The sequence below is a fragment of the Camellia sinensis genome, chromosome 1 (assembly GCF_055761805.1).
Source record: "Camellia sinensis isolate YWXY chromosome 1, ASM5576180v1, whole genome shotgun sequence".
Classification (NCBI taxonomy): Eukaryota; Viridiplantae; Streptophyta; class Magnoliopsida; order Ericales; family Theaceae; genus Camellia; species Camellia sinensis.
Window position 1 is genome coordinate 253,480,121 of NC_138961.1, and position 22,728 is coordinate 253,502,848.

General features: G+C 37.9%; 1 protein-coding gene across 1 annotated transcript in view; it reads right to left on the bottom strand.

Annotated features, from left to right (window-relative positions):
* Positions 1 to 3,136: 3,136 nt before the first annotated feature.
* LOC145823132 (uncharacterized) overlaps positions 3,137 to 22,728 on the bottom strand; it is a 53,959-nt gene continuing 34,367 nt past the window's right edge. Inside the window, exons 2-7 of the mRNA XM_082922399.1 lie at positions 9,609 to 9,702; positions 9,482 to 9,511; positions 9,142 to 9,392; positions 8,855 to 9,061; positions 8,686 to 8,775; positions 3,137 to 3,166 (exon numbers count right to left, since the gene is read on the bottom strand). Of these exons, the coding sequence (XP_082778525.1) occupies positions 3,137 to 3,166; positions 8,686 to 8,775; positions 8,855 to 9,061; positions 9,142 to 9,392; positions 9,482 to 9,511; positions 9,609 to 9,702 (702 nt within the window). The remainder of the gene's footprint in view (positions 3,167 to 8,685; positions 8,776 to 8,854; positions 9,062 to 9,141; positions 9,393 to 9,481; positions 9,512 to 9,608; positions 9,703 to 22,728) is intronic.

A 22,728-nucleotide genomic window follows, 5' to 3' on the forward strand; every position in this document is an offset into this window, starting at 1 on the left:
TTTCTTGAATTTAAAACCCTGCCTTTTACCACGCCATTCAGACGCTGGTGTTTTAGTTTTCAGTGCCTCGATGTTCGATTCAGCCATCAAGGCTCGGTCAAGAACATTCACATAGTTCGGTAGCTTTAAAACATTAATTCTGTCGAGTATTGCGACATTAAGGCCGCCTTCAAACTTTCTGGCCTTCTTGTAATCAGTATCCACCATGTGTGGTGCGTATCTAGCAAGTTCGGTGAACTTTGTTTCATATTCAGTAACGGACATTGTGCCCTGTCTCAGCTGTTCAAATTCAGTTACTTTTCTGTTCGTGACACACTGAGGAAAATACTTCTCGAAGAAGGCTCCTTTGAATTGAGCCCAAGTCATTACAGTGTTGTCATCATGGATAAGCATCCACCACCTTCTAGCCTCTTCTTGCAAGGTAAAGGTGGCCAACAGTACTTTATGTGCTTCAGAGCACGGAAAAACCTCAAACAATTTTTCTGTCTCGAGAACCCATGCTTCAGCTTTTAACGGTTCAAGGCCTCCTTGAAGGATGGCGGTTTCATTTTGCTGAACTTTTGGGTGAGAGCAATTATATACCCATCATTAACATTCACATTCTGTTCCGGCTGTACCGGAGGGGGAGGTGGGGGCTGTTGATTCTATTGTTGATCTAGTCTCTCAGTTATTAGTTCCATCATTCTTTCTAGTCTTGCCATTCTTGCCTCGGAGGATGAGGATTCAGATTCATCTGCAGTGCTTGTATTATCCATTTCACTATAAGCAGTTATAGCAATGATAAACATGAGCAGTTACATACTTAAACAGTTTATCACATTAGCATATATTCAGTCATGTCATAGCCACACACACTTTAACATGTTCATGCAATGCCCTAATCGCTTTTCTAGGACATCCTATAGCTCATTTGGACACGTGTGTGCGGTATAACTCGTGGTAAGTATCGCTCTGATACCACTCTGTCACGACCCAAACCTGACCCTATGGGTTTAGCACCGTAACCGGCCTGTAATCAGAGATTACCGAAGGCCTACTTAACAATAATATAGTAAAACAGAGTACAGGGCCTGGCAGAAGCCAAAACAGTAAATAAACAATGTCCAATGAGCTGTGACAGTCTGTATACAAAAAGACTTTTCCTACATATATACATGAACAGTACAGAACAGTATGTACAACATTTATAGTTATTCAGGACAGGGACTTACTCCCTATTGGAACAGTACAGTACAAAACATTCGGTCTATACTGTTAACAAAACAGTTACAGAGACAGACGGGGGAAATTAAAACACCCCTAAGCCGTAGTTTGAGAGGCTCGGAACCTCGCAGCGAGGCACAGTGGTTGGCTTGACAAAAGGGAGTCTAACCCACGCTCCTAGCTCCGGTCGGGTGCCTGAACACCTACATATATATATGAGTAGTGAGCTAAAGCTCAGTGAATAACATAATGCGTAAAGAGATTAAGAATGAATGTCCTTACAGTAATGAAAACAGTTCATTAAATCAGTATTTCAGTCGTTTAGTCAGTACAGTGATATGTGGTACATCCATTAGCATAACAGTACAGTAAACAGTAGGTCTTGAAAGATCGAACAGTAAATGATGGCCATCAATCAGTAAACAGTAGTGGTTCCAACGAGGGAACCGACAGAGATCTCTGTAACAGTAACAGTCAGTAACAGTAGTTGCTAAGGATGCCACAATATAGTTCAGAATATAGGACATATATTCATTCAGTTAACAGTATCAGTTCAGAAACAGTACAGTCCAATTGTTCAGAAGATAATCATTTTTGAACATATCTTTACACAGTTGTTACTCACAGAGTTCTGGGCTACAGTTAGGCTAGAGCGCGTCCCCAGTCGCCAACCCTACACAGTTACAGATTGAACACACACTAAGCTACACAGTTAGGAAAGATAATAACTTAATCCCAAATTTGCCTCGATGTGTTCTACATCTATATCCTCATTAAGATGTCTTAAACTAGGCCTAAGAGTGCCTAGGATGGGATGAGGATGCAAAGATGCACTTTAAAAGTATTTTCAGAATTTTCAGAAAATAGGGGTCATGCTCGAGCGTAGGTTACTCCGCTCGAGCGTAGAATTACCCGCCCGAGCGTTCTACAAAACAGTCAAAAGTACTGGATAGGTGAAAATCACGCTCAATTGGGCGCTCGACACCCACTCGATCGCAAGACACAGGGTCCCACTCGAGCGTCAATTATTCCGCTCGAGCGGACATCAAAACAGAACAAAATACTAGGAGCACGATTTCCACGCTCGAGCACCAGTCACCCCGCTCGAGCGTGAGTTCAGAATTTGGAATTTCCAGATTCGAACCTCAAGCTCAAATTCAACTCCACAAGTGCAAATTTCGATCCTCTTGGGCCAATTTTCTAGAAAACATTCCAAAACTCCTAATTTAACATGATTCCAAAGCTCAATTGTAAAATCAAGGCCCAAGGGTGTTTCAATTACATCCAATTTCAAACCAATTTTCATGAACAAGATGAACATGGGACATGCATGAGTTTAAACCAATTCAAAGCTTCCAATACTAGCTCAAATGAGCTAATTCTTTTCAAAACAAGGTGAAATCATGGACTTAAACATAATTATGAACATGCATGTAATATTTTGCCATGAAAACAACTTAAAACTCCCCAATCCAAACGTGCATGCATGAATTAAGATATAATTCAACATGTTAGAACTAAATTATGACTTAGCTCCTCAATTAGACATGAACCATGCATTAATCAACTTAAAGACACAATCAAGAGGATGAAATTCATACCTAGGTTCCTTAATTACTAGTCTTGAGGTTCAATTCGCCAATTTACACTTTAATTCTTCAAGTTCTCTAGCCAAACTCTCAAGAACAACTCAACTCTCCCTCACTCTCTTCCTTGGTCGGTTGAAGGCAACAAAAAGGCTGATGAGGTGTGTTTTGATACAAAGGAATGAGTCTCAAGAGTGCTAAGCTAGTGGCCCACTAGTGGTGGCAAAATGGTAAATAAACCAACTCATGCAATTTAGTTTATTTTAATCTAATTTAATCATACTAAATCCCATTACAGATAAATACATCGTTAAATCACATAAATTCTACTGATCATGAATCACTAATCAGTTTCTCTGTTCGGCCGCTGATAAGGCCTTCAATTTGCAGTTTAAACATAAAAGCATAAACAGATAATCAAACAGATAGAAATGCAATACAAACAGATATATTCAATCAATCAGTTTCAGATTTCAGTCAGTCAGTTCAGTTCAGTATTTCAATCGGTTCAATTACTTATCATAATCAGTCTCAGTTTAGCAGTAACCAGTGGTTTATCAGTAAACAGTGGTGAGGGTTATTACAGGCTCCTACTCTTCCCAACCTTCCTATGATGCCGATTGAGCAAATAATGGCACCGCAATCAAATATTGAAGCTAATCATTTCACACTGACGTCCTGTATGGAGACTATAGCGATCCCGGTTTTCCCTTTCTGTATTAATTGTTTTCCGGACTTAGGTTCCGTGGAGTTGGTGGTTGTATGTCTTGTTGTCATCCTTTAATTCCCTATGTTTGAGTTTTAGGATGCGTTGGGCGTGTTTCGAACTGATGGGTTGAGTTTTGGTCTCAAGTGTTGTTGCCTAGATTTTAGGTGTTACGCTCGAGCAGGTCATTCTGCGCTCGAGCGGAGTTGGTTTCTTTTGGCGATCCGCTCGAGCAGGTCTCTTTGCGCTCGAGCGGAGTTTTTGTACTTCCAGCATTTCGTGCCTCTGCAAAAGTACTGCCACTACAAAAAAAATTGTTTTTTGCGACGGCAAAACGCCGTCGCAATTAATCCAAACGCCGTCTCAAAAGCTATTTGCGACGGTAAATTTTTTTTTTGCAACGGCAAGTGGGGGTCGCAACAAGGGGGGTTGCAAAAGACCTTTAGCGACGGCACTTGCCATCGCCATTGTTTTTGCGACGGGAATATTTCTTTTTTGCGACGGCAAATATCTGTCGCCGATAGTGGATGAAGATCTGGGCTTTTTTGTGACGGCACAAGCTTTCCGTCGCTAATGAGATTTTGCCGACAGCAAAATTTCGTCGCAAAAAATGCCGCCGTAAAAAAATGTGGCGTTTATGACTATTGGCGACGGCAATCTCACCGTCGCTAAAGCCTTGTTTCTTAAATAAATTCCACACCTTTTGCGACGGTATGGCTGCCGTCGCAAAAAAGCCTGGCATAGCTTCTTTTTTTTTTTTTTTTTTTTGCGACGGGGTGTTCTGCCGTCTCAAAAAAAATTACAAAAAAAAAAAAAATCCCTGTTTTACAATTATTTAAAATATAAAAATAACCTGTAATGTTGGCAAATGATATAATAATATAAATACATAAATAAAATAACTAATGTTGGCAATGAAAAATAGCTTAAAAAAATCAAAAAATGAAATAATAATATAAATCCATACATAAACAAAAGTTGGCAAATGATAAAAATTCCTAATGTTGGTCACATAATACATACATAATGTTGGTCACAAATTTAAATAACATAAATCAAAATCAAAACCAAAAGTTTTCATCTTGATTCATTCGTGAGTTACAAAAACAGAAGTTGGTCATAATCTTTACGCACCCACATTCCAAGCGAAGCAAACTGCTACTCAGGAAATATCTGAAAAAAATAAAATAAAAATAATTAATAACAATATAATGGTGGTAATATTTTAATTACAGAAAAATATAAAAAAATTAACTACCATATAATTAGAAAGATAGTTTAGTGAAATCCGGGAACCCGATTCGAGCCCCGTCTTCTCCCACAAGTCTCTCGTGCCTAGGCGGTCGTGTGTGCCAAGTTTCGTGCTAAACCGACGCCGTTTGGTGATTTTGGGGCGTTAACTCCTCGAATTCAAGTTTCTTAAGGAACTAGTTTACCTAAAGTGAAATCCGGCTCTAACTTCCAAACCGGGAACCCGATTCGAGCCCCGTCTTCTCCCATAAGTCTCTCGTGCCTAGGCGGTCGTGTGTGCCATGTTTCGTGCTAAACCGACGCCGTTTGGTGATTTTGGGGCGTTAAATCCTCGAATTCAAGTTTCTTAAGGAACTAGTTTGCCTAAAGTGAAATCCGGCTCAAACTCCCAAACCGGGAACCCGATTCGAGCCCCGTCTTCTCCCACAACTCTCTCGTGCCTAGGCGGTCGTGTGTGCCAAGTTTTGTGCTAAACCGACGCCGTTTGGTGATTTTGGGGCGTTAACTCCTCGAATTCAAGTTTCTTAAGGAACTAGTTTGCCTAAAGTGAAATCCGGCTCTAACTCCCAAACCGGGAACCCGATTCGAGCCCCGTCTTCTCCCACAAGTCTCTCGTGCCTAGGCGGTCTTGTGTGCCAAGTTTCGTGCTAAACCGACACCGTTTGGTGATTTTGGGGCGTTAACTCCTCGAATTCAAGTTTCTTAAGGAACTAGTTTGCCTAAAGTGAAATCCGGCTCTAACTCCCGAACCGGGAACCCGATTCGAGCCCCGTCTTCTCCCACAAGTCTCTCGTGCCTAGGCGGTCGTGTGTGCCAAGTTTCATGCTAAACCGACGCCGTTTGGTGATTTTGGGGCGTTAACTCCTCGAATTCAAGTTTCTTAAGGAACTAGTTTGCCTAAAGTGAAATCCGGCTCTAACTCCTAAACCGGGAACCCGATTCGAGCCCCGTCTTCTCCCACAAGTCTCTCGTACCTAGGCGGTCGTGTGTGCCAAGTTTCGTGCTAAACCGACACCGTTTGGTGATTTTGGGGCGTTAACTCCTCGAATTCAAGTTTCTTAAGGAACTAGTTTGCCTAAAGTGAAATCCGGCTCTAACTCCCAAACCGGGAACCCGATTCGAGCCCCGTCTTCTCCCACAACTCTCTCGTGCCTAGGCGGTCGTGTGTGCCAAGTTTCCTGCTAAACAGACGCCGTTTGGTGATTTTGGGACGTTAACTCCTCGAATTCAAGTTTCTTAAGGAACTAGTTTGCCTAAAGTGAAATCCGGCCCTAACTCCCAAACCGGGAACCCAATTCGAGCCCCGTCTTCTCCCACAAGTCTCTCGTGCCTAGGCGGTCGTGTGTGCCAAGTTTCGTGCTAAACCGACACCGTTTGGTGATTTTTGGGCGTTAACTCCTCGAATTCAAGTTTCTTAAGGAACTAGTTTGCCTAAAGTGAAATCCGGCTCTAACTCCCAAACCGGGAACCCGATTCGAGCCCCGTCTTCTTCCACAAGTCTCTCGTGCCTAGGCGGTCATGTGTGCCAAGTTTCGTCCTAAACCGACGCCGTTTGGTGATTTTGGGGCGTTAACTCCTCGAATTCAAGTTTCTTAAGGAACTAGTTTGCCTAAAGTGAAATCCGGCTCTAACTCCCAAACCGGGAACCCGATTCTAGTCCCGTCTTCTCCCACAAGTCTCTCGTGCCTAGGCGGTCGTGTGTGCCAAGTTTCGTGCAAAACCGACGCTGTTTGCTGATTTTAGGGCGTTAACTCCTCGAATTCAAGTTTCTTAAGGAACTAGTTTGCCTAAAGTGAAATCCAGCTCAAACTCCCAAACCGGGGACCCGATTCCAGCCCCGTCTTCTCCCACAACTCTCTCGTGCCTAGTGTCACGGACTGGGCGCTTGTCATCCTCCCGAGAAGCCGGCTCCACGAGTGGTACTGCGTACCCCCCTGTGCATTTTGCCCACGGATCAACCTAGGAGATGCGATAGGGATCTACCCTGCCTGCCTTGCCGCTCACAACCTAATGAACCTAATGCGCTTGCAAGGTGCTTGGTGTAGAACTCGCATCCCTGATGAGTCGGTACGTGACATGCTACCACCGCCAGTCCCTGACGCCCTCGTCAGGGGGACATTACCCTGCCTGCCCCCATGCTTGTCCGTTCCCCTACCCACGGGAAACCCGCCCCGCGCAGACACCACCCTTGGTGTGGACCCCACAATGAAGGTGCTTGGTGTAAGTCCCACGTACCGTCCCCATCACAGTGCTCCTAGGCTGGCTCTGATACCACTTGTCACGGACTGGGCGCTTGTCATCCTCCCGAGAAGCCGGCTCCACGAGTGGTACTGCGTACCCCCCTGTGCATTTTGCCCACGGATCAACCTAGGAGATGCGATAGGGATCTACCCTGCCTGCCTTGCCGCTCACAACCTAATGAACCTAATGCGCTTGCAAGGTGCTTGGTGTAGAACTCGCATCCCTGATGAGTCGGTACGTGACACTAGGCGGTCGTGTGTGCCATGTTTCGTGCTAAATCGACGCCGTTTGGTGATTTTGGGACGTTAACTCCTCGAATTCAAGTTTCTTAAGGAACTAGTTTGCCTAAAGTGAAATCCGGCTCTAACTCCCAAACCTGGAACCCGATTCGAGCCCCGTCTTCTCCCACAAGTCTCTCGTGCCTAGGCGGTCGTGTGTGCCAAGTTTCGTGCTAAACCGACGCCGTTTGGTGATTTTGGGGCGTTAACTCCTCGAATTCAAGTTTCTTAAGGAACTAGTTTGCCTAAAGTGAAATCCGGCTCTAACTCCCAAACCGGGAACCCGATTCGAGCCCCGTCTTCTCCCACAAGTCTCTCGTGCCTAGGCAGTCGTGTGTGCCAAGTTTCGTGCTAAACCGACGCCGTTTGGTGATTTTGGGGCGTTAACTTCTCGAATTCAAGTTTCTTAAGGAACTAGTTTGCCTAAAGTGAAATCCGGCTCTAACTCCCAAACCGGGAACCCGATTCGAGTCCCGTTTTCTCCCACGAGTCTCTCGTGCCTAGGCGGTCGTGTGTGCCAAGTTTCATGCTAAACCGACACCGTTTGGTGATTTTGGGGCGTTAACTCAAAATTATGCAAAGATACATTTTAGCTTAGAATGCAAAGATACATTTTATACCTGATCTTCTGGTGGTGGTGCATATGGATTCTCGTCTTCTGCAGATTCCCTAAATGCCCGGTGGCCACTCGATGCATCAGGAACCTATGATAGTCAATACATAATGTTGTAATCATATTCGAATTTTATACATAATCTTGTGTGAAAATTGAACTATCAAACAATTTAATTTATATCGAACCTGACTGTTGGGATCCACACTTGCCCCCTGTGACACTAAGGCCATCATCTCAGCTCTCATCTGCTGTAAATGTGTAGAGAACTCTGCTCGCAGCTCCTCCCTCAACTCATCCCTTAGCTCTGCACGAACCTTCTGCGTGATCTGATCAATAGTCGATGGCTGGGGTGTTGATTATGATGGCCCAGCACCATCTTTATACACCGCTCTCCGAAGCACAATTCTCCCGTATGTGCGACAATATCCATGTCTGTCATGACCTATCAACTCATGGAAAATGGCATTCCTAGCCTCCAAAGTCCGACCATCCTCAGGTAGCATAGAGAGTTGACGATTAAACTCATCCTGTATTGAATAAGACATACAAGTATATGTCAAATTAAGATGGTTGACACACAAAAAATAAACTTTAAATACAATCAAAGGTGTTTGGAAACTACCAACGTCTGAATAACCTCTAGGTCATCTACTCTACGTGTCATAAGCCAAACATTCATCTTATCAGTAGACTCCCCCTTACTGGTCATCTGCATTTTTTTAGAAATATGAAAATTAGAATGTAAATAATTTGTAAATATACAATGTTTATTTATATACAAAAATAAAACAATAAAATGTAAACCTCATGCCGTATCTGAGAGAAAGTAGTACGCCATGTGGTATGAGCTATGCCGTGAGCTCGCCGATTTTTAGCGTTCCTACTTGCGATTTTCTATAACAGGTTCGACAAATGGGAGTATGCAACTATGATTTGTATGTTTACATATCATAAATATAACTTATTTGTATACCTCAGCATCGGAAGTACGCCAATACTCCACAAGTTCTTCCCACTGGCTTGGCACAATGTGCATAGGAACATCATCCTTCAGATTAGGATCAGAACTTCTAGGCTTGAAATACTTAGCCTTAAGCTTGTTCTTGTGATCCTTCCATATGCTGTTGCAGTTTTTCATGCAGATTGGCTTGTACTCCTCTGGACATATATTCAAATTGTCCTATAAAACACAATTTCAAAGTTTAAATAATAATAACACAATTTTGGAATTCGAATTTGTGGACAAAAATATACTTTTACCTTCACATCCTTCCAGATAGCATCAATAATATCATCAGGCACATTGTTCCAGTCAAGAAAAGTAAGAGGAACAATGTTACCATTCCGCACAATAATGCCAAGTTGAGTAGTTAACTTAGCCACGTTATCCCCTATTGGGCAGTAATTTCCATCAAATTGTATGTCTAACTTTTTACCAGTACCCCACTCTTTAATGCCCTTGGCACATCCTCTACCACGCCTAGTCGAGGTTGATGAAGAACTAACATGACCTGTGAGATACAATAACAATAAACAATATGCAATGGTAATAAACAAATGCAAATTTAAATAATGTGAATACAAATCATATCAAATAAACCTGAGGTGGGCTGTGAAGAAGTCGAAGGGTCTGCAAAATACAATGAGAATAAACAAGTTATATATAATGAGCATAAATAAATGTATGTTTAAATAATTTTCATACAAATCAAAGCAAATTTATATACCTGCGGATGGCTCATAAGCTGATGATGATAGCTGCTGTGGTGGCACTGATGGTGGACGCACCGATGGTAGACGTGGAGGCTGAGTACATGGTAGCTACTGTAGTGCCACTAAAGGCCCCTCCGATAGTGGCCGATGTGATGCCTCCTCTGATGGTGGTGCTACTGATGTCCTGTTATGTAGCACATCAGACATCATGCGCCGGGAATGATCAGGCTTCCTCTTCCTTCCCATAATAATCTGCAAGCAATATAACATTAATTGACATTAGAAACATAGACAATGGTTTGTCGTCAACTATAATATGACATTAATTGAACTAATACAATTACAAAGACAGAGTAAATTAAGAAATTGATGATTAACTACAACCTTGGCCTTAATTGAATTACTAATGTTTCCACCACTATCAGCCTATTTGAACATCAACTGTTTCCCCTTCTGCGGCTTCCCTCACCCAACCAACTTCTTCATCACGAAGCATTATATTTTCTTCCAATTGTTGGCTCATGTATGGCTCGATTTGTGGATCAGTCGAACTCATATCAAATAAACCTCTTTGAGACATCTTCACCACGACTTGCCAGTCCGGTTGTAACGGGTCTGCAACATACCAAACTTGCTCTACTTAGGACGCCAAGATGAAAGGTTCATTGGTAATTCTATCATCTCGGTACAACAAATGATTGAAGTTCACCAACGTGAAATTGAAGACATCTTCTTTCTTTCCATGAATGTTGTCAATCCAATCACACTTAAATAACACATGTTTCTTCTCATTGGAATATCAAATCTCAACAATATCTGTCAATTGTCCATAATAGTACACAGACCCCACACGAGGATTCTTGTCTTTTCGACTAGCATAACTTATGGTATCTGCCTTCAAAGCTACACCACAATTTTGTGTGGCTCGACGATCATCCATGGCCTTTACTCGATACCGAAACCCATTCAGTATCTACCCATTGAACCTCCTTGCCAAGTTATGAGGACCATTTTCCAATAGAATAATCTCTTCAGAAAATATGACATCAGTAGTCCTTCACAAAGTTTGGACCTATTTTACACAAAAATGTAAAATTTAAAATGTAGTTCGACTTAAGTAACTAGAATCTATAGAGTTAAATACATACATGTTCCTTGAACCAAATGTGAAAAGTTTCAAAATGTTCACGCGAAGCTGATGATCGTCAACACGAGGCATTTTAAGCTTAAGTACTTCAAGGTGTTCGCTGTGTAGATTGAAATTTTAGCAATACAAAAAATTTTGTAGAAAATTCAATAAAACATAATAAAATATTGAGTGAGTGACTTAACCTACTTTATGAATGGTTGAACCGCGCTTGTATTGAATAAGATGTATCGATGAGCTTGTACCCAAGAAGTATTATCAAGATAAAAGCTTGTGTTTTCACCAATAGCATGACCCAAATTATCAGCATCACTATAGTTCCTCACGGGTCGACTAGATTTGGTTTCCACATCATTGAGATATTGTGCACAAAAATTCATGCATTCTTCCATAAGATATCCTTTAGCAATTGATCCTTCAGGATGAGCTCTATTACGCACGTATTGCTTCAAAGTAAGAAGATACCTCTCAATTGGATACATCCATCGAAACTGAATCGCTCCACCCAATAAGGCTTCATCAGCTAGATGTATAGGCAAGTGCTCTATTATATCAAAAAAACTCGGAGGAAATATTTTCTCTAGATGACAAAGTGTTATAGCGATACGATCTTGAATATATTGCAAATCCGTCGCACGATTCACTTTTGAACACAATTGTCTAAAGAAATTGCTCAATTCAATCAAGGGTTCAATTACATTCTTCGGTAACGATCTTCGAATAGCCAATGGAATAAGTTGTTGCATCAGAATATGACTATCGTGGTTCTTAAGACCCCCAATACTTCTATCATGTGAGCGCACACGACGTGATATATTGGATGAATACCCGTCGGGAACTCTTACTTCCTTCAACACTTTCAAGAACAAATCTTTCTCATCCTTGGTCATCGTGAATTGTGCTGCTGGTAAATAGGCTTTATTCGACCCTCTTGACTGCAAATGTAGGGGTTTTCTAATATTCATATCTTGTAAATCACGCCGAGCATTAACGTCATCCTTCGATTTTCCTGCAACCCCTAATATTGTCCATAACACATTGTCACAAACATTCTTCTCTATATGCATCACATCGAGGTTGTGTCTTATTAGATTGTGCTCCCAATATGGCAATTCATAAAAGATACTCTTTTTCTTCCAACTGTGGGTGCGATGTCCAGCTTTCTCCTTCTCTACCTGTCTCCTATGCCTCTCCTTAAGGTCATCCCTCTTGTATTGGGTTAAAATACCCTCAGATTCTAATTGTAGCAACATCTCAGTTCCAGACAACAATTTGGGTTTGAGTCGGACTTCCCGAGTACCATCAAATGATACTTTATCCTTCCGGAATTTATGGCCAGTAGGTAAAAATCTGCGATGACCCAAGTATGATTGTTTCCTACTATGCTTCAACCAACACGATGTAGTTTCCTTATTGCAACAAGGACATGCATATTCGCCTTTAGTGCTCCATCCTGACAAGTTTGCATATGCAGGAAAATCACTAATTGTCCACAGTAAAGCTGCATGCATTTGAAACATTTGATTTGTTGATGCATCAAATGTTGACACACCCTCATTCCATAGTTCTTTCAACTCCTCAATCAACGGTTGCATGTACACATCAATCTTGTTACCAGGTCCTTTTGGGCCGTCAATAAGCACGGCTAAAATTAGAAATGGTTGCTTCATGCACATCCATGGCGGCAAGTTGTATGGAACGAGCACAACAGGCCAAGTGCTATGAACTATGTTCATCGTTCTAAATGGGTTAAAACCATCAGATGCTAAGCCAAGCCTTATACTTCGGCAATCATTACTAAAGTCAATATTCCGACGGTCAAAATCTTTCCATGCAAGGGAGTCAGCAGGATGCCTAAAGACACCATCATCAGTTCGTTCCTCTGCATGCCATCTCATTAACTTGGCCGTCTTGGATGACATAAACAACCTCTGCAACCTTGGCTTTAAAGGAAAATACCTCATCTGTTTTGCAGCTATTCGTTTGCCACCTTTGTTAGGACCATTTGAACCACCATCACCATTTGATTTCCATCTACAACTGTTGCATATGACACATTTATCAAGATTGGCGTCCTCGTTTCGAAACAACATACAACTGTTGGGACATGCATCCCACGTCTTATACGTGAAGCCCAAATCTGTTGTGACCTTTTGAGCTTTATAATATGAGTCCGGGAGTTTCACACCCAACGGGAACGCCTCATTCAATAACTCAAGCAGCATGTCAACAGACTTGTCTATCCACTGATTAAGCACCTTCAAATGTAAAAGTCGAACAATGAATGACAAAGATGTGAACTTCTGACAACCCGGATACAATTCACTTTGTGCATCTTGAAGAAGTTTGAAATACTTTGCAGTCTCTGCATTTGGACCGACCTGGGGTTCAAATGCATGGGGATCAGGCTCCTGTGGTTCATCACCCTCAACACTTGTATCGGCATGTGGATTTTCCATAGCCCCTTGTATCATTCCAATCATATCATCCCCAATGTCTGAATTAGCTAATGTTTCATTCTCTCGATTACCATGCAGAGATACGTAAGATTCCCAATGATTAATCCAATGTTTGTATTTTTTAAAAAAACCATTCAAAATCAGATGCTCCCGTACACCCTCTCGTACAAAATAGTATCGATTCTCACACTTCCTACACGGACAACTGATCATCGAACCTTCAACCCTATTGGTGTAGGCAAACACAAGGAATTCATCAATCCCATTAATGTATTCGCTCGACATCCTATTTGGAAAATCGATCCAACTCTTATCCATCATCTGTACACATCCACAAAAATATCTCATCAAAGTAACTCTAAATATAATACCTACGTATTCATGTACCATGATACCTATCCATCCAATTTCTCTCAAATAGGTAGGTAGTCTTATCCTAGTTAGTAATTTACCGATTTAATAGAAGAACATAAAAAATGAAATACTTATACAACAACACGTGAGATCAATTAATTGAAGAAAAAAATGATATAATTTCATACTTTCTGAGTCATAACTTAAAAAATAAATAAATCATAACCAAACACCACATGAGGCACAACCAAAGATCTTATAAGTCTTAACTAAAACAATATCATAATTAATGAAGATAATTCATCATAACTAAAGAAAAAAAAAATGACATAACTAATGATGCATATGATAAATGGATGTGTATGGTAGAATTCTCCAAATTATTAGTATTCCATAATACTATGCGGCATTATTTATGAACTTGATAGATGAGTTATACAAAAACACACTAATCAAGTATATTGTCTCAAAAATTATTTAATAAAAATGGATCATTATTTTGTATATTATAATTTTGAACATCACATACATAATCTTATGTAACAAAGTAGAATAAGAAAGCCCAGTCCAAGTTTCTTTTCTATCTATATATATGGAGGCCCAATTACTTTCCATACTACAAATTACTTCCACAAACACACCAGCAAAGATCAACCAGGTAACGTAAATACTTAAATGCCTTGCATGCTACATGTTGGAAACATTGTAAGATATGCTCTCCTTGAAAGAAAATGGAAAAACTACATATAATGAAATGATAGCAGAACTGCATTAGCTATGGTTATGAAGTTCACAGACTAGATAGATGTACAGTATAACCAAATTAAGCACAGAACCATTACCTGTCGATAGAGTGGTGACTGGAACTTAAAATCCACCAAAAAATAAAGGCTTCAAGTTCCTGGATCAAGTCCCGGCCTAAATTCCCAAAAGTTTATCAAATGATCAAAAAGACTACTTTTTGATACAGTTGCCTGGAAGAAAAACAGAACAAATGATAGGTACATCAATAACAGTATCAGCAAAATTAAACTCATGATTTATTTTATTATAAGACTTAAACTTTGAGTTTTTTTTTTTTCCTAATTTTTCATATTATTTTTTATTGGACACTTCTTATATTATTGAGAATTGCATTACTTTAGTGATTAAGTAGTGTATATAATATGAGAAATTTGTTGGGTTATATTATGAAATTTGAAGTATACCAATGAAGTTTTTTGAAACTCTTCAATCGTGGAACTAAACTGGATTTGAACAAATTTTGCAGTTTGGTTTTGGTTCGATTTCTAAAATTTCAGAATTTATGATTCCAAAATTTCTCTAAGGATAGGTTTAGTACTTGGATCATCTCATAAACAAATTAAACTAGTATGTAAACACCCCTACTAAAACAATTGATTAATCAGGCTAAAAATGATTATACATCATTCACTTTTATAAGTCATGTATATTTTCATTTCCAACATTTTTAGCAAGTGGCCACAAATAAGAGACCCGTTAACAATTTTTTTTTTAAATATATAAAAATAGGTTGTGAATTTTTAAAAGTTTATTATTTTTCAAAAAAATAAAATGATTGGAAATAATGAGTGTTTCCATAAATGTTATTATTATTTATTTAAATATACAAATTAAGTGTTATTATTTATTTTCAAAAAAATAAAATGATTGGAAAACAATGAAAACAGATTTTAGTTTTATAATGTATATATATATATTTATATATAATAATGAAAACAGATTTCCATAAATGTTATTATTATTTATTTAAATATACAAATTTTATAATATCAATGTAATTAGAATTATAATGTATATATATATATTTATATATAATTTACATATTTATATATATATATATATATATCAGATTGATACAGATTTATATATATATATATATATAAATATATATATATCAGAATTATAATGTATATATATATTGATACAGATTTATATATATATATATATATACAGATTTAATAATATATATATTATCAATATATATATATAGATGATATAGATCTGTATATGTATATACAGAGAGAGAGAGAGAGAGCATACCTGTCGTCCTCGACGCAGCAGCACCGCACCACCGTTCGCCGTTCACCGTTCACCGTTCGGCTTCGTAGGGATTTGGGGGAAAGAAATTGGTTTCAAATATTTAGGGATTTGGATTATGTTTTGATCGAGCGGCAAGATGAATAGGGAAGAGCGGGGGCAAAAACAATTTCACTTTTTGCGACGGTAGGTTTTACACCGTCGCAAATGACAAGTATTTTATTCATAAAACGGCGCCGTTTAAATTAGACTTTTTTGCGACGGAAAATTGCCGTCGCAATAAGTAAACTATTTGCGACAGCAAACGTACGCCGTCTCAAAACATTTTTTTTGCCGACGGTAAAAACATCCGTCGCTAATACTGATGCATTTACTCCCTATCGGCGTATTTTTTATTACCGACGGGGAAAACGCCGTCGCTAAATCCTTCATTTGCGACGGGTTAAGCTGCCGTCGCAAAAAACCATTTTTTGCGATGGGGCAAGCGCCGTCGCTAATGCTTCCGTGTTTTTTACCCCCCTTTTCTTGTAGTGTGCAGGCTTGTTATTCACGCTCGAGCGGATTTCCTTACGCTCGAGCGGGTCGCGCTCGAACGTGTATCTTGGCACTCGAGCGAAGTGTTCATTTTCTGTGAAAGTTCTGGGAAGGGGAACTATACGCTCGAGCGGACTGGTTTTCGCGCTCGAGCGGGTGTGTTTTGTTTTTGTGTCTTGGCGCTCGAGCGGGCCTTCTTACGCTCGAGCTGGACCAGTTTTTCGTGCTTGACGCTCGAGCGTCCGGTTCTACGCTCGAGCGGGATAGTCGTATATCAGTTGGCAACTGGGCATTTTTGATTTACTTTTCAACTTTCTTTCTCTCTCTTAGTTTCCAAAAAACCGATTGTGAGAGCTCATCTCTCTAGAATCTCCCTTTTCTCTAGGGTTTGATCTAGCTAGAGTGTTTCACTCCCTTGTTGTCTTTGTAAAAAGTGTGTTGATCGATGAGGGCTATATTATGATCCAAAAAGTTTGGAGTTTGGAGCACTTTGAGTTTGGTCATCATCGCCGTTTGAGCTCTAACTTCGAGGTAGGGATATCCTACTCCATCTTATGAGCTTTGTCTTTAAATTTTAGTATTTTGATATGTTGAGGGTTGTTGGGTAATTTTGAGAAAGTTTGGGGTCATGTGTACTTTTTTAAAAAGATGGGGTTTCAAACATATAAACCCTTATGTATGTAATACATTGGAAAATGGACTTGGTGTTGGATTATTGATGAAAATGGAACCTTAGGGCTGGTATTGAAATTATGGGAAAAAGCCCTAATTATTATGATAAATTAATTTGTATAATTAATTTTGGGAAATGAGAAATTGAATAGGAAATATTCGAATTGGAAAGGTATGGGATTAAAGGGTGTAGTTGGATTAATTTATCGCTCACCTAGTCAAAATGTTGATATTTTATCCATTTGATGCAATTATTTTCTGTTTAGAAATAACTGTTTTGGACTATTGGTAGAGGATAGTCTTCATTGTTGTAGACAATACATGATGATTAGGCAAACTAAAACTAATCAATTGAGTATGCTATTGGATATGGTGGTAGGTATAATACATCAAAATTTTGTATTGATTGATTGAATTTGTATATGATGATTGCTTATATACATTGCATTGTGTGGGAGGAGATGGGGGATGTACTCCGTGGTTTATTGGAAGATGGGGGATGGACCTCTAAACCGGATTTTGTTTGATATTAATACAGCACTAAAATGTGTATCATTTGTGTATAATTGTGTATTACATGATTAAACTTGTATATGATAATTGCTTATATACATTGCATTGTGTGGGAGGAGATGGGGGATGTACTCCACGGTTTATAGGAAGATGGGGGATGGACCTCTAAACCGGAAATTGTTTGGTATTGATACAGCACTACAATGTGTATCATTTGGGAAGTATAGAAGTGTTTCTATGTTTATTTGATATAGCACTAAAATGTGTATCATGTGAGAAGTATAGAAGTGTTTCTATGTTTATTTGATACAGCACTAAAATGTGTATCATTTGAGATGTATGGAAGTGATTTTATGTGTTATTGATACAACACCAAAATGTGTATCCATCATGAATTTCGAAAGTATTTTAATGATGAGTTATAATCTCATCAAATTATTTGGTTAGGTTCTGAGTCGTATTTTCAAACTCAAAGTTGAATAAGAAATGGAAAAGGAAATGTAACATGGGCATGGCTGTCATGAGACTGTAATATGATATAAGTCGGAATATAAGTGTGGACCATCTATCGAATGTTATTATTTTAGTCATTGTTTATAGTTGGTTTAGTATATTTCTACTGGGCTGTGGCTCACCCTATATGGGACATCATTTTCAGGTACAAGTGTTATGCCATCTCCAAGGACATAGCTTGGAAAGCTTGGGGCCGTTAGACTACTTTTGTTGTTTTGTTGTATTACATATATATCAAGCCAAGGGCTTTCTTTGTATAGAGTTAGTACTCTCTTATTGTAACCAAGTGCTGACTTGGAAAGTTGTAAGCCTATAGAGCATTTACTTTTGTTGTCAACATGTAATACACTTTGTAATAATTACTCTAATGGAATATATTTATGCTTTATTCTCTTATGTCTAAGCACGCTTTTGTTGGATGATTTATGAGTTTATTTTAAGGGCGTTACAGAGATGGTGACTGCAGTCACAAAATTGGCGTATCGACTGCAAAACAGAACGAGTGAGCTCCACCAGTTCAACGCCTAACTCTCTCTGCTCCAACGCATGTACAAGGATGCACGAGCAAAGATTTGCGCACTGAAGGCCGAAAATAAAGAACTTAAACGGAAGACCACTTCCATGGCCCGATTTAGAGTAACGTCGTTCTTGGCTTTTGATAGTCGGCAGGGAATGCTCGCTCTCGACGAAAGCACGGAGGCAGGGACGTCAAGCGTAACCCAAGGTGATAAAAAGAAGAAGAGAACGATGAAAGAGGTGAGTAAGTAAGGTTGGCCAATGGCTGAAAAAATGAATGAAGATTTTTTTTTTTAAATGTAAATATTGTTATTTTAAGTTATTTTTATTTTCTTCATTTCGGTTTTTGTTTTTATGCATATATATATATATATATTTTAAGCACAAAAGATGAAATTAAAGTGTAGAAAATAATAAATAAAAATTAAGTCTAATGGCAAAACAAAAAAAAATGGAAAAGAAGAAAAAAAAATAATGACAAGAAAAGAAAAAAAAGAAAATAAATAAATAAAGAAATGAAATGAAGTCTATTAGTGAAACGGGAAAAAAAACAAATAAAAATAAATAAAATAAACGAAATTAAGTCTAATAGTAAATTTTTTTTAAAAAAAATCAATGTAATGCAAAATTAAATTAAGCTCAAGATGCAGAACAAAAATACATAGTTGTGAATAGCAAACTGTTAAGGATAATAAATATATGAAGGACTTGACAACATTCAACTGCTAAAATGTTTTAATATCAATATAGCAATACACATATATCATTTTAACAAAAATTCAAGTTTCATAGTCACAACAAAACTTTTTAAGTAGAAATCAACATTCCAAGCTCGCCACGAATAAAATTGAAGCGATCCTCGCTTAGGGGTTTTGTGAAAATATCCGCCAATTGCTTGTCGGTGTTTACAAATTCAGGTACAATATCTCATTTTTGAACATGATCTCTTAAAAAATGATGTCGAGTTTCAATATATTTCGTTCATGAGTGTTGAACCGGATTTTTGCTTAAATTGATGGTACTAGTATTATCACATTTAATAGGGATATGATCATAATGCAAATCAAAGTCCTCCAATTGTTGTTTCATCCAAAGTATTTGGGCACAATAACTTCCAGAAGCTATATATTCAGCTTCGGCCGTTGATAAAGCAACAAAATTTTGCTTTTTGCTAAACCAAGATACTAATGAGTTACCAAGGAAGTGACAAGTGACACTACTATTTTTTCTATCAAGTTTGCATCTGGCAAAGTCAGCATCCGAATAACTAATTAAATCAAATGCAACACTTTTAGGATAAAATAGTCTCAAATTTTTGGTGCCAACAAGATATCTAAAAATTCTTTTAACAACACTAAGATGTGATTCCTTAGGATTTGATTAATATTTAGCATACATACAAACACTAAACATAATATCGGGTCTACTTGCGGTTAAATAAAAAAGTGAGCAGATCATACCTCGATATTTTGTTTGATCAAAGGATTTACGTTTTTCATCCTTGTCTAGTTTAATGGATGTGCTCATAGGTGTTCCAGCTATTTTTGAGTTATACATACCAAACTTTTTGAGTAGTTCTTTTGTGTACTTAGCTTGGTTGATAAAAAATTCTTTCTTCACATTGTTTGATTTGAAGTTCAAGGAAATAATTTAGCTCCCCCATCATGCTCATCGCAAACTCACCTTGCATACACTTAGCAAATTCCTTACACAAGGTTTCATTAGTAGCACCAAATATAATGTCATCTACATATATTTGCACAATAAGTAAATCATCATTTTTAGTTTTAACAAAAAGTGTTGTGTCAATCGTTCCTCTAGAAAAATTATTTTCAATCAAAAATTTACTTAATCGTTCATACCATGCACCAGGTGCTTGTTTCAAACCATATAAAACTTTTGATAGTTTAAAAACATGATTTGGAAAAGCATGATCTTCAAAACCTAGAGGTTGTTTAACATAAACTTCTTCATTTATAAAACCATTAAGAAAGGCACTTTTTACATCCATTTGATAAAGTTTGAAATCTCTAAAACATGCAAATGCAAGTAACATGCGAATGGCTTCTAATCTAACAACCGGAGCAAAGATTTCATCAAAACCAATACCTTCTTCTTGATTGTATCCTTGTGCAACAAGTCTAGCCTTGTTTTTTATAATTGTGCCGAATTCATCAAGCTTGTTTCGAAAGATCCATTTGGTACCGATAATGGTATGATCTTTAGGTTTTGGCACAAGTTCCCACACTTTTGTTTCTCTCAAATTGGTTAAGCTCTTCATGCATAGCTATCATCCAATGTTCACTGAATTCGACTTCTTGAAAGTTTTTAGGCTCAATCTGTGAGAGAAAAACCAAGTTACTGCAAATGTTTCTAAGTGAAGAGCGAGTTTCAATACCTTTTGTAGGGTCACCTAGGATTAAATCCTTAGGGTGATTATGAACAAACTTCCATTCTCTTGACAAATCATCATTGTTTCCTCCTTCTTCTTGAGGTGGAAAAATAGGTTGTTCAATCTCTTTGTTCAACTTACATAGTTGGTTCTCTTCTTTGTAGATACTTGAATCTTCCACATTTTGTTTCAAATCTATATTATCACTAACAATTTGCTTTTGAGCAAAGATGTTAGTTTCATTAAATGGCACATGTATAGATTCTTCCACAATAAGAGTTCTTTTATTAAAAACACGATAAGCTTTGCTAGTTAAGGAATAAACAAGAAAAATTGCTTCATCAGATTTTGAATCAAATTTACCTAAGTTATCCTTGCCATTATTATGCACAAAACATTTACAACCAAAAACATGTAAGTGACTAATGTTAGGCTTTTTATCATGCCAAAGTTCATAAGGAGTCTTTTTGAGAATAGGTCTAATTAATGCACGATTTAAAATATAGCATGCAGTGTGAACAGCTTCAGCCCAAAAATATTTAAGAAGATTATTTTCGCAAAGCATTGTTCTACTCATCTCTTCAAAAATTCTATTATTCCTTTCTACTACACCATTTTGTTGAGAGGTTCTACCATGCTCATCACAAAACAATTCAAATTTCTCATTTTCAAGTTCTCTACCATGATCGGTTCGAATATTAGTAATAAGGAAGCCTTTTTCATTTTGAATTCTACGACAGAGTTTTGTGAAAGAAGAAAATGTTTCATCTTTGTGTGCTAAAAACATAACCCATGTAAATCTTGAATAATCATCAACAATAACAAGACAATAATGTTTACCACCTAGACTAGATGTCCTTGAGGGACCAAATAAATCCATATGCAGTAGCTGTAAAGGTCTAGTTGTGGAAATGTGAGATTTTGATTTAAACAATATTTTAGTTTGTTTTCCTTGTTGACAAACACTACAAAGATGATCTTTTTCAAATTTAATTTTTGGAAGTCCAATGACCAAATCATTTCTCAAAAGTTTAGCAATTAAATCCATATGAGCATGACCAAGTCTTCTATGCCATAACCAACTATTTTCATTATTAACATATAGACAATTAATATCACTAGCATAGAGATCATTGAGATGAAAAACATAAACATTATCGTGACGATTACCAACGAATAAAGCTTTATGATCATTTGTGTTTTTAATTGTGCAATGTGATATATCAAAAATAACTTGATTACCTTTATCACATAATTGACTAATACTAAGTAGATTATGCTTAAGTCCATCAACAAGTAAAACATTTTTAATAGAAGGGTTAGGAGAAATACTGATGCTACCAATACCGATGATTTTTTCTTTCTTGGTGTCTTCAAAAGTAACAAAACCTCCGTCTTTGGATAACAGTGTAGTAAAGAAGGATTTATCTCCGGTCATGTGTCTGGAACATCCACTATCAAGGTACCACTTCCCTTCTTTAGCTTTGGACTTAAAGAAACCTACAAGATGACAATCAAGTGTTGGTTTTTGGTACCCATAGTTTCTTGGGTCATTCTTGGTTAGTTTTGTTAGATCTCTTCACAATCCAAATCTTTTTAATTCCCATATTTATATTATTTTTGAATGGACAAGAAGATATATAATGGCCTTTCTTTTTACAATAATGACAAGTAATATGAGGGTGAATCATGAGAGGTGCTGTGACAACCCTCACCACTGTTTACTGATAATACCACTAATTACTGCTAAACTGTGACTGAACATGATTAAGTAATTGAATTGACTGACATTCTGAACTGATTGATTAAGTGTATTAGTTTAAACTCATTTCTATCTGTTTGACTGTTAATTGATCTGCTCATGTTTTAAGTGTCCAACTGTGAATTGAAGGCCTTATCGGCGGCCGACTCTGAAATTGATTAGTGTTTCATGTTAATTAGAATTTATGTGATTTTATAGTTTGTTTAATTGA